The sequence below is a fragment of the Haemaphysalis longicornis genome, unplaced genomic scaffold, assembly GCF_048455015.1.
Source record: "Haemaphysalis longicornis isolate Haplotype H1 unplaced genomic scaffold, Haemaphysalis longicornis Haplotype H1 scaffold_6, whole genome shotgun sequence".
NCBI classification, from domain to species: domain Eukaryota; kingdom Metazoa; phylum Arthropoda; class Arachnida; order Ixodida; family Ixodidae; genus Haemaphysalis; species Haemaphysalis longicornis.
Window position 1 is genome coordinate 51,911,097 of NW_027526407.1, and position 15,397 is coordinate 51,926,493.

Genomic DNA, 15,397 nt, shown 5'->3' on the forward strand with positions numbered 1-15,397 from the left:
CATCTACAGAGGCCCATAACAGGGCACACAATCAACAGAAATTAGACCAAGGACGCTTGCAAAGAAAAGAAAAAAAAAAAAAACCACCTCTTCACACAAAGGCTTGGTATGGTTTCAAGCAAGTCACAATGAGTCGCAGCTCAACGGCTACCTGTTGTGGAGGTAGATACGATTCACAGTTGCTGGTTTAACAGGGCAGACCAAATAACGGTTCAATAAATAAGCCACTCTTCCTTTCTCAAGAGACCGCACTACTCGCGTGCACCCTCCCTCCTTGCCCCTCACTTTTCCAGAAGAAAGCACGCCGTCAACGGGACAACCTTGTTGCGACGACCGCACACAACCACCTCAGCAGTGCTGCTCAGCTTGGTGCAAAATGTATCCTACAGTGATCAGATTCACCGTGCTAGAGTACAACGTCACCGTCGTACCAGCTGGTCATGCCAATGCGTGCGTGCATGCTTTCTTTCAGCTCTGTATAGCAGAGAATTTCACTGAAGAGGATAGGGGAGCCGTTTTCAATTAGCAAGGTCAGTCACAAACAGCTGCAATACCTCTGAAAACTGCTTCTTCTGTATCTTTCCCACCCAGTATACCAGGCCTCTTGTGGTCTAGTGGCGTACATCAGTGAACAAGTCGTAAGCCCTGCGCTAGTGTAATACCCCAGTCACAAGGCAAATCTAATGACGTTTAGAGCAAATGTCATTTGCTCTAAATGTCATTAGTTTGGCACTACTCTAGAACACCGAATGACATTTGAGGCGAATGGCATGTAGCAGCTAAATGAGGTTGGGGAGCTCACTCAGCGGCCAAATGAGTGGCCTCGACGGCAGTGGCGCATCACTAGAGAAGAAAATTCAGTAATAAACCAAGGAATGCCGTTTTTAAAAACTGTCAGTAAATTTATATTTTCCAATTCATATTGTTTTTCAAATAAAGAAAGACAAACAAGTACTTACAAAGAAAAAAATTTCGTCCCAGAAGCGTGTGTTACCCCGATACAGATTTTTCGCGGACTTGTCTCGGCTTGTGATGTCTACTTACGTTGGCTAAAATGGCGATTTCCTTCTTTTTAATTAAAAAAAGAAGAACTACCTGTTTCGTTGTAAGAAACTTTTATGTATGAAAACATTCCAGACACACTTGAACCATAATGATTTTGCGAGTTTGCTAATCGCAACAGCTATCACTATCAAATGACTTTCATTTCTTTCGCCGTGTGGACCGACACAGTCAAACTGAATGTCATTAACAACTAATGTCATTCAGTTTTAATGACATTAGATTTGCCGTGTGACAGGGGTATAAGTCTGCAGTTTCCTCCATTGCTCTGTTCCCGCCGTCAAGCTACCTCTCCTGCGGACACCTTGTTTGAAGGGTACAGGATCGGCGTCCCAAATGGGCCCCACCTTGATGCAGTTGGTGGAAGGGCAGTGGCTTCCGCTGCAGCTGGCCGCCCCTTCCTCCGCTTTGTCCGGCTGCTCCTGCTTGGGGTGGCGCCCCTGGTAGTAGAACTCGATCAGGCTCTTCACCGGTTTCCAAGGCAGCTGAACGAAGGAGACCAAAAGTGGGTCGTGTCATCATCTCCCACAGCTTCCAGCAAGCAAGCGACGTTGCTCTCAACCCAGTAGACATCTCGTTTTCCTATCATAACCTCACCCGCATAAGCACTGCACTCAAAGTCTGCACTTTCAGACATTAAAACAATGTCATGGTTCATTACCACTGCCAAAGCTAACGCAAATCAGACCCGCAATCCTTTTTTTTTCCCCACATACTTTGCCAGCAAGCGCCTTTTTAGCGACTTCATTTACTAAAATACGACTTTTGGATGTACTAATTGAAACTGAAGCTCGTCTGGGCTGGTCAATGCGCACCCAATTCCTTGCAAAATGGGTACGACAGCCCATAACTAAACTACGGAATGCATGTCCTTACCTTTGGCACTGTTCCTTTCCTTTCCATGTTTTTAATTATGTACAGAAATGCCATCATCAGTAAGCGTAGCACTTTGTTACATTTCAGGAGTGCTTCGGGTCTGTCAGATACCACCGAAGTTCCCAGCCAAGAAGAAGACGCCCCCGCAAGTGCCTCTTTCGCCCCAACAACACACAAAGAACCTCTTGTAATTGTACCAAAGTTCTTGCTGACCATTTCACTTTAACCGTCTCTAGCATTTACCTGCTTTTAATTACGCACAACCACAGCACCAGTCATTGCTTTCTGAAAAACTAGTGAAAACTGCACTTTGCTCAGTGCATTCGATACAAACAGTTCGAAAGCATTGTTTTGAGTATGCCCAATCCGAAACTTTCACATGGCTCGAAAGAAACTGGCACCCAAAGTACTGATGCAAGCAAACTCTGAGCACTGAATCTTGATAACACTGTTTCAATGCAAGCACAAAACATCCAAGGTACACACACAAACAAGAACAAGTGGCTCTTCTCAACCGTCACCCAGAATCCTCCACAAAGCCTTCCCTTATGATCCCAAAGTTCCGGCTGTTCTCATTCATTTGTATTGGCCGAGCTTTATGCCACTTTACATGCATACAGGATCACCATCAGTTAGCATTTGCAAAAAAAAAAAAAAAAAGAAGCAGCAGAAGAAGAAGAGGAGGAGGAGGAGGAGGAGGAGGAGGAGGAGGAGGAGGAGGAGGAGAAGAAGAAGAAGAAGAAGAAGAAGAAGAAGAAGAAGAAGAACAGACTCTGCACTTGGCTCAACACAATTTGAGCATCCTTCCAAGGTACTTGTACACACCATGGTACTTGCACTGCACACACGAAGGTACCTGGACGCACCGAGGTACCTGTCCAGACAAAGGTACTCGTACACACGAAAGTACTTGTCCACACAAAGGAAAAAAAGCACCACGGGGAGGAAGACACCCCCCCGAAAGAGAGAAGAGCGAGGCCACCGCCAGCAGCAGCACTCACAAAGTCCTTCTTGATGGCGCCGAAGTTCTTGCCGCACTCGTCGAGGGCGCGCGCGAACAGGCCGGCCTCGGTGGGCGTCCAGAGCGGGGGCGGGGGCTGGCCCACCCGGCAGCCCGCGTCCTGCTGGCAGCCGTGGTGGGAGGCCACGAAGTCCGAGAGGCCCCGGAGGGCCGTCTGCAGGCACTCGGGGCCCCCCTCGGGCCCCCACTTGCCCATGGCGCGCGCAAACAGGCTCACCGCCTTGGCCATCGACAGGTACTCCTCGATGCTCTGCTCCGACAGGCTCTCGGGGCGCCACCGCAGCGTCTCCAGGTCCTCCAGGCGACGCCCATCACTCTCCCCTGGCGGGGGAATCGAGGGGGGAAGGAACACCATGCATGCAGTCCACTGACTGATTGATTATGGGGTTTAATGCGCCGAACCTACACAGGTTACCCGCCGCGGTGGCTCAGTGGCTAAGACGTTGCGCTGCTGAGCACGAGGTCGCGGGTTCGATTCCCGGCCGCGGCGGCCGCTTTTCTGATAGAGGCGAAAAGCGGGAACGCCCGTGTGTACGAGATTTCGGTGCACGATAAAGATCCCCAGGTGGTCAAAATTATTCCGGAGCCCTCCACTACGGCACGCCTCATCGCCTGCGTTTCGTCGGCGCGTTAAACCCCACAATCAATCAATCAATCAATCAATCAATCAATCAATCAATCAATCAATCAATCAATCAATCAATCAATCAATCAATCAGGTTATGAGGCACAGCGTAGTGGAGGGCTCCCCCGGATTAATTTAGACCACCTGGGGATCTTTAACATGCGTCGAAATCTCAGACTTAAATCTCAGACTCAGACTTAACCTCCATCATAAAAGCGACTGCCGAGGCCGGGAATCGAACCCGCGTCCTTGTGCTCAGCAGCACGACGCATGCAGTCCATGCCTTTCTCGCTCTGTTCACCAACGGCTGTGCACTTCTTTCGACAGAGCTCAAGTTGTAGACGAGTGGATATGTTTTTAGAAAGAAAAAAAAACTGCGCTGCATAAAACAATACCCAACTTCTTGTCATTTTTTTGTCTCAAGCATTTTTTTGTCTCGAGGCTACAGGGGTCACCTCCTGTCGCCTCGTTCGTGCCATTGTTGTGCTATTCGTCATTCATTACCACGTTGCCGTTTTCTAAATTCGGTGGCTCGTAAGCACTCGCGAAGTTGAGGCCTCTAGCCTCCGTGAAGATGCAGTTGCAAGGACTCAAGCAAAAATAATTGACGCATTTTTGTAGTGCACAGCGACTCATTGTTGCCAAATCAACTTTGTGAATTCTGTGCCTACGCTTCTTGTAGTTTTCTCGCTTTCTGAAAACTATCAGCCACAGTCACTTTCTAGTGGTTAGAGTTCCATGAAATGCCCTTAGAAGTGTGTACGCACATAAATTTCCACCTTAGAACATCTCTCTCAGTAAACGGAACTCCTGTTAAACGGAACTAGTTTTTCCGGTCCCTTGAAGTTCCGTTTATTGAGAGTCAACTGTAGTTAGGTAGTACACCAAAAGCGTGACATTGATATGTTGCCAAGTCATAGACTTCTGGCAGGAACACAAGCTAGCACTTCGGTGGCTACTAGCAATTCAGTGGCTACTAGCAAGCTGCAGCGCTCCTGGAGGTTTAATGGTTGACGCTTCAAAGAAATGATGCTGGGATTTCCCCCCTCCCTGTACGATAGTTCCTGAGTGTTGGCAACATATGCCTCGTAGTTTACCTCTCCCACGAAGCATGAAGAATGCCGTATGCCAATAATTGTCCACTGAATTGGATAACGTATATTAAGCATTAAAAGTGGCCATCTTTGTCAGTGCAGAAAGCCACGAGCCTCCGCAGCGCCATAGGTGCGAGTGATGAGGCATTTATGGTCCTCGGACCGTGAGCTGGCCAGCTCGTGCTCCAGTTCACAAAATTAATCAAGTAAAACACGCTAGAAATGCAGCTTACATGGACATCCAAACAGATGGCTAGGAAGCAGGAACCACAATGGGTCTGCCAGATATAAAATACCCCAAGCGCGTATATCAATGAACGCAAGACGCAGTATTACAACATTCAGTGAATCAGATTACAGAGTACATTGCCATTAATTGCCTGCATAGAAACATAGAAAGCATCCTCGAGGGGCCAACCAGCCAACAACACACACCTGCCAACCACTGCCAGTGACTAATGTCCAAAAAGGCTTAATTAACTAAAACGTAAAAGTTGATCACAAAGAGGTAAGGGAATGTAGAACAAAGTTCAAGGTGCAAATAAAATAACCGTTCTATCCAACGACAGAGCAGGCAAGTATTCAACATTAGTGCAGAATTGCAACATTTTGCTGAGTTGCCTTCTACACTGTTGTCCTTAAAAGGAGGTGAAAAACAAGTCGAAACAAATCAGAGATCGCCGCGTAAACACCCCACAATAAGCAACCAAACAAGCATGCAAACAGAGCGACTCACCTGGCCTCAGCAGCGGAGGCACGGTGGCCTGGTACTGGCGGCCTACTCGAATGCGGTTGCGGTTGTTGTTGCGGGACTCATTCTCCCAGTACGAGTCAAAGTCCGCATCTGCACACAGGGAGCAGAGGAGATACTCTTGGAGAGTCCAGCGGGGCTCACTCAGCACAGCCTTCAATCAAAAGATGCAGCAGCTAACATGCGTAGCAAGTTGCAAAGCCATCGAGAAAAAAAAAGACCTTGTTTGAACTGTCCGCTTGTTTGCGTGTTCAAATTTAGGAAGCTTGCATCTGACACTCTTCAACACCCAGATTTGTGGTCGCCCTTACCCTGGATATTTTAAAATCAAATAAAAATAATTTTCGCTCACACGGGACAAACACCTTCCCCCGGGGTTACAGTTGAACCCTGCTATAACCAACACTGATATAGCGAATTATCAGCTAATGCGAACTAAATACGAACTTTGGTTGGTCACGCTTCATTTCAATGACACTTATTCTTTTGTAACGAAAGTGAAACTGTGACAGCCACGCGCACTATCGGATAGAACGAATAAATATTTGACTAGTGGGCTGAGAAGAAGCTACTTGGAAAAATTCTCGGCGTCCGAAACTGCACAAGTAGAAAAGGCTTTTTTGTTCGTGGACACTGTGGAAATCTTCATCCCGCTCAGTGCTGTGAATAGACACCAGACTAAAATCACACCCTTCCTTAAAAAAAAAAGGGGGGGGGGGACAAAGGCATGTTTTGTCAAATGAACCTTCGTAAATTCCCATTTCACACTCTGGTTCATTGAGCTTGGAATACCACAAGGAGAAAGATAAGGGTTACCTTGTTTATAGTAGGTTAGAAGCTTAAAATATTGCGTTTTTGTATCGGGGGGCTCTTGCGGGATCCTGATTACCGATTGGCTTGGACCACTTTTCAGCTCTGCTGTCACAGCAAGGTTCAGCTGTACCACAATTCAGAACACCACCACCATTTTATCTTGGCTAGAACAAGATGCTTCAGCCCCCCATGAACTGGTATCACGCCCTTTGCACCAATAAGGGGAACCATTGTTACAAGGAGTAAAGCCTCAAGAATGCTGCCCCGGTAGGTGAAAATTCCGTTTTGTTAACTCGTTCACTGCGGCATGCTTTCTCGGGGTCTCGTTTTACATGCGGGGTGACCCACTCGGGGGCCATTTAGTGTATCTCCAAGGTGCCGCGGCACCCACTGGCAGGTCACGCCCCTATGCCTGTTTCATTTGCTCCAAAAGAGATGGCGCTGCTACCTTTCTTGCTGGTGTTTGGTGCATTCATTTGAAAAGTGCTACAATGTTCGCGAGCAGCAGCACGAAATACAAATGAAGGGTTGATCGACAAATAAGGTTCCCAAAGAACTCCAGCCACACGGGAAGGTGCGAGGTGAAATCCGGCAAAACAGCTGCGTGCGGCTGTTCCCCCCCTCTCAATTCTCTTGCTCACTACAGTCAAGGTCACTACAGTTCACTACATACCCCTACAGTTCACTACAGTTGCTCACTAAAGCAGTCAAGGTGGTATCCAGGATCAGCAGAGTTTCTCCAGGAATGCTTCTAAAGGACTAAAACTAAAAAATAACTTCTAGAGAGCTGAGTTGTTGACATTTCCACCCGATATGACTTGTTATGCCCACTTTGTAAGTCCAACAATTGACTGCTACCATCTCATCATCATCCCCAGCCTATCTACGCGCACTGCAGGGCAAAGGCCTCTCCCATTAATCTCTAATTAGCCCGGTCTTGTGCTAACTGCGACTAATTTATCCCCGCAAACTTCTTGATCTCATCTGCCCATCTAACTTTCTGCCGCCCCCTACAACATTTCCCTTCTCTAGGGACCCACTCTGTTACCCTTAATGACCAACGGTTGTCTTGCCTTCGCATTACCTTCTAGTTCACTGGTACAGAAAACTGCCTCCATTTTTCGCAAATACGCAGCTTGAAACTTGCTACAAGCACCATCACATTTAATGGCACAAATAAAACGAGAACTGGTTTCTCGAAGGACATTGCCCCAGCCGAGCAACTATATGGCCTTACATCGCCCAATTACATCGCCTCTAAGGCGACATGAGTTGGGAATTGAATTCATCGATTACGAGTGATGGATAAGAATTTGTGCGGTAAAAACAAGAGACTTCTCGACAGAATAGGCCTGCTATCATTTTATACCAACTCCACAAAAAAAAAAAAAACGATGACTGCCGCTTTCACCTGCCACAAGTTGTATTGATTGCTGAACATGGGCATAGTCCTTACATTTCACGACATCCACTCACACTAATACATATTCTTATGAGCAATTCAGTGCCTACGCACGCATTAAAACACAAACACAAACATGCACAGGCATTAGATATGGTACCAGGTGTAAAAGGATGTTTTGTCACTGCGTTGTAAACGTTTTAAAAAAGAACACATACTCCTAAACGCACAACTGCACAGTCACGGCTTTGAATTCTGTATTGCTTCCACACTGAAGTACACTTTCCCATCCGACTCGTGCAACAAATTATACATCAAAATATTTTAATGGAGCAGAATGTCGAAAAGTGTACAATACAGCAGGGCACTTGTCCTCAAAGTAAGACTAAAAGGTAACGCAGTTATCTCAAAAATAAAGTTAAAATTGCAGTTTTGAGCAAAACTACCATACACCCGGGCTACGCGTCAATTTCGATCACCCAAGGATCACTGATGTGCGGCGGAACACCCACAACACGGGTGTTTTTGTTGTTCACCTCTACTAGAAAACCACCAGCCATGAATGGTTAATTGAATGGTCACTGAGCAACCTTGTGCTCAGTAACCCTTCTATGATGGCACTAAACCCAAAGCTCCCTCACTTCTGATCATTCGCAACCACTTTTGCACCTAAGATTTCAATGAACACCAAACAACTTCATGCCTAAAATCTAGAAGGCAAACAAAGTTACCAAATTCCTTTTACTTCTCCAAAAAACAGCAGGGTCATAGGAAACGCAAATCTTTTCATTATTAGAAAAATTATGGATGGAAAATTTCTAGTCAGCCATAATACATTCAACTCGCATCCTACACTTCAAGCCAATAACGCATGAACGAATAAACTTGCCCAAGTTTTACCACAGAGTGGCTGGTATGTGTACAATGCGAACAGACAGACTTTCACTGTAATTTTCTGGGAAAGGCTTTCTTAAGGAGTGACGGAATCTCTTGCAACACCTACGAACGGTGGACAACAAATGACTGCACCACCGGCCAATACCATTATCACTAAATTTTACAGTACCCTAAAGCAGAAGCTCAATAGCAAAACCCTTTGGACCCGCCGCGGTGGCTCAGTGGCTAAGGCGTTGCGCTGCTGAGCACGAGGTCGCGGGTTCGATTCCCGGCCGCGGCGGCTGCTTTTCTGATGGAGGCGAAAAGCAAAAACGCCTGTGTGTACGAGATTTCGGCGCACGTTAAAGATCCCCAGGTGGTCAAAATTAATCCGGGGCTCTCCACTACGGCGCACCTCATCGCCTGCGTTGCGTCAGCACCTTAAACCCTACAATCAATCAATCAATCAAAACCCTTTGGTTTTCGTCACTGAGTAAGAATAAGACAGGAGGGGAAACGTTGCTTCCCAGGGCCCGTATATGCGTTTCCTAGTCAGTACAGCCAGCCGTCACTCGAGATTGCTTATGGGGGTTGTATCACAGCATAAAAGTACCTAAAGCATACCAAACCACCCGAAATGAAATAAACAACAGCCAAAACGGACACCTGCAATGGTTGCAAGCCACGGTGCAGAAAAATATTCAACAGAAACAGGCGTAACCGACCTAAAAGGGGAAAACCCGCAAAAACAAACAAGAAGCAGCAGCTGAACCTGACCAAAGGGCAACAAAAATATTCGAAATCTCATTTATAATGCATAAAGATGTGATAAATAGATTACATGCGTGATAAATGTTAATATTCAAATATGACAAACCCTTGAAAATGAAAAAAGCGGTAACGAGATTTGAACCTGGGTTAGGATGTTCGCTTCGCAGGAGTGGAACTACTACACTACGAGACCAAGCGGTTCTGAGCGATTAAATTGAGGGCCACATGCACGTGGACATAGCTCCAAATATGCCCCTAGATGGCGCCATGAGTCGCTTGGCTGTGCTGACTAGGAAACGCCTATACGCTCCCAGGGCGGCCAGATAACGTCACGAGCGCTTCGCTAAGGCACCTGTTGTCGGAGAAGAAACGGCACGGCCGCCACGATCAGCATTTTATTGCTTTAGCCTCAGAATGAATTGCGGCCGCTATCATTTTGTCCATTAGATGCCGTTACCCTTTTCTTCGCCGTCGCAGTTTGGAAGCATTGTATTCCGCATTGGTTTTCATCGTGACATTATCCACTCGCTCGCCTACGCTTGTCGCAATGAGCCGTTTTGGCCTATGTACAATCTTGCTCTGTGGTTTGGGTCCAATGAAAAGGACCCCAATTACGATAGCTGCCATCAAATACTTTAACTGCACTGAATTGCACACTGATAGTAGCAACAAAACTTTTGCCCTAAAAAGGAGAAAATCAATCGTCAAACTTCCCCCCTTGCCTCCCTAAGCTGTGGTTTGCCGCCTGAAGCAAAAGAAACCTGCTATAAATGTGGTCTACATAACTATAAATGACCCGCCGCGGTGGCTCATTGGCTAAGGTGTTGTGCTGCTGAGCACAAGGATGTGGGTTCGATTCCCGGCCGTGGTGGCTGCTTTTTGATAGAGGTGGAAAGCAAAAACGCCCGTGTGAACAAGATTTCGGCGCACGTTAAAGATCTCCGGGTGGTCACAATTAATCTGGAGCCCTCCACTAGGGCGCACCTCATTGCCTGCGTTGCGTCAGTGCGTTAAACATTACAATCAATCAATCAATAACTATAAACGACGACAACAAGCTATGAGAAGTCAATGCATCTCATGAGCCCCCAGATCAGCACCTACTGCAACTGTTTACCAAGCGAAAGAATTATTGATTGTCAAGTGAGGAAGGGGCCAACTGCCGCTACACACAACAACAAGCTATAGAAGCCAATGCTTTTCAAATGTCCCCGTGTCAACCCTTACTGTGCACTGTTTACCACGAGAGAGAGAGGGACACACTGTCTCAACTGAGGGAGAGAAACCCAGCTGCCACAATAGATAATCATTCTCTCAGAATATATTGATTGTGGGGTTAAGCACCGAAGCCACGTCTGGGCCATGAGCTCCACTGTAGTGGAGGCCTCCGGATTAATTCTGACCACCTGGGGATCTTGAACGTGCACCGAAATCTTGGCACACAAGTGTTTTCGCTTTTCGCCTCCATCAGAAAAGCAGCCGCCGCGGCCGGGAATCTAAACCACGTCCATTGGCTCAGCTGCGCAACATCTCAGCCGCTGAGCTACCGTGGCAGGTTCAGAATATATTTTATGTTATTTTATATACATACACATGCATAAAATATATATACAGTGAACTCCCGTTAAGACGAACTCAAAGGGACCATGATAATTTGCTTAGTCTTATCAAAAGCCCCCCCCCCCAATTGGCAACATGCCCAGGTGCAAGCAAATATCTTGCGCTTCAAGACATTTGCATGAAAGAAACGTACAGTGAAAAAAAAAAAAAGAAAAAAAATTACTTGAATGTGCAAATTGATAGAAGACTGCCTTCCAGTGCTCTTGCGTGGTTCTATCCAATCCAAGCGGCGACAAAGAGCGTACACCCACTACCTCAAGCGACAACGCAGCAGAGACAGAGAAGGAACTCCTCGCTTTCTTGGTGGTGACGCGACGGGACTCGCTACGCGAACAGACGCAAACTCGTATGCTCTTGCTGAGAAACGGCAGTGGTCAGGAGAGATGCTATGTTTGCGAACAGGAAATCTCCGTCATCGCTTTTCCTTTACTTTTTCGTCCTCCTAGCTTTGCCCTCTCTCTCCTCCATAGCAGAGAAGCCACAAAACTCGCCTTTGCTGTTTTTTTTTCTTTGCTTTGTCGCGGGCTCCGGGAGATGAAGGGTGGGAGAAGTGGTAGCTTTATCCGATCGTATTTTTTTTTCACTCCCTCCCTTGCTTTGTGGCGCGAATTTGCTTCGCACTGTGGTTTCTTTCACTTTTCTTTCCCTCTAGTCGTTTGAATGGCCTGCCACAACCCCCCAGGACAGCCATGTTTGCTACCCAGATTCATTAGCAGTGGTGGTCACCCCCATGATGATAATGATGATTGCTTTTGGTTTCCCCTTTGTGGCGGGGTGATGAGGTGTCATCTTACCAAAAAGGACTAATATACCTAGGTATGTTTTATACTCTTGGTTTAATACTAGCGCTGCTTAGGGCAGGCACAAAAAGCTTATTAGGCACAGATTACTTTTTTTTTCCTGTTACAGGCGGTAACTGTCCTAGGCAATATTCCCCTCTCTGCTTTTCGTCCGCCAGCATTCTAATCTCCTTTTCGTCACCTCGACAGCCCTCTGTGCTACCCTTAAACCCTAGGGCTTCTGGAAGCCATAAGATTCCCGAAAGTTGCTTATTTTAACTGAAGAGTGCGTGCAAGTCTATGAAAAACCCAACACTCCCATGTTCGGCATAAGCGAGAATTCGTCTTAACCATGTTCATCTTAACAGGAGTTCACCATATACACATTTGTGTAGCGCACACAAACACCTTTCAGTATTTTTATGATTACCCTGAAACAGTAATCCGTGGGGCAAATTAGAGGACTTTGGGACGTCAATTATCCAGGACGTCAGATAAATTGGTTTCAAACTGTTAGATGTTACACAATTATAGCATGGTTGAGTCTCCTGCCACGCGCGTGGCACGAGCTGCGCCCCCCTGGTAACGGCTGCTGCCACGCAGAAGTGACGTCAAGCTAAAGTAATCACGTGACTTCCTGTGACGTCACAAATCGAACGTCATATTTACGTTATTTGATCATGCCGCTTTTTTTGTGTTAACGACGACGGCAGCCGTGTGTTCACGTCATGTGTCCCGATGTTCTCCGCCCGTGGTCCGAATGGCAGGCCTGACGCATCGTTACGTCCTTATCTCCCTGTACAGCGGCTACCTCGGGGCGCTTTTTTCTTGTTGGGAGGTGTGCTTGTAATTATTTAGATTGGGTATTTTTTGTGAACTTGCTGTTGCACGTCTTGGTAAGCCTAACGCATTGTTTTCTGCACGCTGCTTCGCCCCGCTTTTTACATGGTCCTAGAACTGTAGTGTTGTCGATTAATATTTTGTAAGCTTCACGTTGTCTTGCAGTTCGCGTGCTATCGGCTTTAAGCGCCTGCATTCGTTGTCTACTTGTGCCTCGCTTCTTCCATGCCAAGCCTTGTGTTGTAATTCTAGAGTGGTGGCTCAATTATAAAACGTGGGGATCAGTATTTTCCATCGCGTCGCGCCGTGTCTAACGAGGTAGCTGTCTTTGATGACATGCCAACGCGAGCGACGTAGTGTCAGCGTGTGCACGAATCGAGTGTCGTCAGGTAGCGCACGGCATCATCGAACGCAATCCGACCTCGCATGTAGCTTCTGCAATTTTTCCCCCGGGGCAGTAGTACTATCGCCGAGAAATGTATCCTGACTATTCCGCAGAAACGATCTGTGCACGCGGCGCTGCAGAATCCGTGCAGGGAGCGCAGCTTCACTTCCATGGGTGGAGCCCAACTGCCCGTCCAAAGATATCTACTCAAGATACCACTGAAACCATTCGCTGACTGGCTGGCTTCTTGTGCAAGGAGGCTCAAGCTCCAACTGTGCAAGCATGGGAGAAGTGCAGCCGATAAGATCGCCGTGTGAGCCAAGTTTGGAACTTCTGCTAATAGTCCTTTAAAAGTCTGGTGTGCATAAGGTTATCAAGTGACAGTTCAGTTATTGTTCATCTATGCTCAGATTTGTTGCTTAGAGTACCATTGTGCTTTCAACTTAAGAAGTCTGAATGAAATGATAGGCAAGGCTTAAAATTGCTGCTTGGCTTTTATTTCCCTTTCCTTCGCTCCAGTACCTTTTGCCGCCTCTAACGTGGTTAGGCAACAAAACTGCCTCCTGCATCTGCTTTGAGTATGTATTTTGATAGGCTCGTTCCCTCTTTACTCTTGTGTTTGGCTTGGTTGGAATTGAACATAACCAGCCACAATACTTCCATTCACTCTCAGCAGGATGGGCTAATGATGATGAGAGCTTATCTCGGAGGCTGGCAGTCTATGCACAAATTCCAAGTGGCTGTGACATCTATATGCCCATCCCAAGCACTCTGCGGAGTTCAACTTGACACTAATGCATACTTGTATTCGCAACTGATGAAGCGTGCTTAAGCGTCTACTGTCCAAGCCTTTGGGGTAGTGAACAGGAACAGTTTCCAATTGTGAGGGGACGTTTCACATTCTATTGCTTTTTAACTCCGCACTGTGTAAACTGTTTTGTAAAATTGCTCAAGTGAATTTACTTAGTGGTAAGGGGCATTATAAAATGTCCCACATTTCGTTCACAATGATGCAAGTCTCGTCAGAAGCCAGCTGCTAGAAAACACATTCACGGGTTGTGTGTTGTGTGTCCATTAGCTGTTTCTTTTTCTTCCACAAAACGGGCACTTAAACAATCCTTTAAGCCAACAGGCTTAAAAGATAGTTTATCAAGTACAACTTCGGGGTAATGGTTGGTGTCGAGCGTGACATTGCCCACTACCGAGAGTACTTCTTAATACCTTGTGCAAGAACTGGAGCCAAGGCCACGTGCGTGGATGTGAATGCCTGTCGGTGTTTGTGAAAGTTGCAGTACAGCTGGAAGGTGTATGGATCATGGGTGGCTTTAACAATAAAATGACTGCTGAACGTACTTTGGCTCTGGTATCAATGAGCAGCATGTGAGCATTGATAAGTGCTTCACTGTTGACATTTTTGTTATACAAAAGCAGGCCATGTTAAGGCCCCCTGGCAAATATTCATGAAAAACACTGGACCAAAAAGCTGCCAACACATAGAAACCATGTTGATCACGGCACCTTTCCTAGTACTTCAGTACCGTTTATCAGCGCTGCGTTTTTTCCCCCCAACTAGTAAACTATCCCAGCGTTGCACCTTAAGCCAGAAATCAAACACTTGCTTGTCAATGGCAAGTGATCTGCCAAACTTCCGTGTCTATGCAAGAAGTGAGTAGCTCTACTTTCTGTGCACTGTTTGTGGTGTGAAGCTCCGTTTCTAAACAAAATGCCAGGGTTCTTCTGGAAGATGCACAGCATTAAAACCTCAACAAAAAAGGAATAAGCAAGCGATACTCTCTTGCACTACACTAAAGTCCTGCGGGAAAGCCAAACCAGCAAGTGATCTTTTTCTACAAAGCGCTGCAGACGAGCCAAGAAAAAGATTCCTTTTTGCGGACACCAAAGCTACGCTGGAAAGCCAAAATGTGTGGTGTCTGTTACTGCAGATTAGCTGCAAGACAAGCATGTTCACGCAAAGATTTATAAACCAGGCTGGCGGGGTAACAAAATCATTGAATGAGGTTACAACAAAATGTGTTATGAAAAATGATATAATACTGTTTGCTATAAATAGCAATTAAAGGTATAAAATAGTTTTGACACTAGTTAAGTGGCCTGTTGGAAATCATTGGCAAAACCTAAAGAGCAACATTTCATACAGCTGCAAAAGTGAAATAGCAAAGCGTGGTTGGGGCCTGAATTCAGCAGGCATGCTCCAGCTGAGAATGTATAATTGCAGAGCAAAATAATTATAAAGGCCTAGGGTAAAGGTGAGCTTAGTTGAGTTACCACCAAGGTATTTGGTAGAGATAATAGTTACAAAAATAAAGAAGCAACATGGGAAGCTTTATTTTCCCTGATTTAAGTTTATCAGCACTAAACTTCATGTTCTGCATGTTCCATTGAAGAATGTTACACCTGCATGCACTCGGCACATCACATTTTACGGTATAACACAGTTTACTTCGAACATAGGTAAATAAGA

At 46.3% G+C, this 15,397-nt stretch overlaps 1 protein-coding gene across 1 annotated transcript in view; it reads right to left on the reverse strand.

The window, feature by feature from the left end:
• Positions 1-15,397, reverse strand: part of LOC144142655 (uncharacterized) — a 34,588-nt gene that overhangs the window by 9,774 nt on the left and 9,417 nt on the right. The window contains exons 2-4 of the mRNA XM_077674308.1: positions 5,415-5,522; positions 2,940-3,280; positions 1,410-1,547 (exon numbers count right to left, since the gene is read on the reverse strand). Coding sequence (XP_077530434.1) covers positions 1,410-1,547; positions 2,940-3,280; positions 5,415-5,522 — 587 coding nt within the window. The remainder of the gene's footprint in view (positions 1-1,409; positions 1,548-2,939; positions 3,281-5,414; positions 5,523-15,397) is intronic.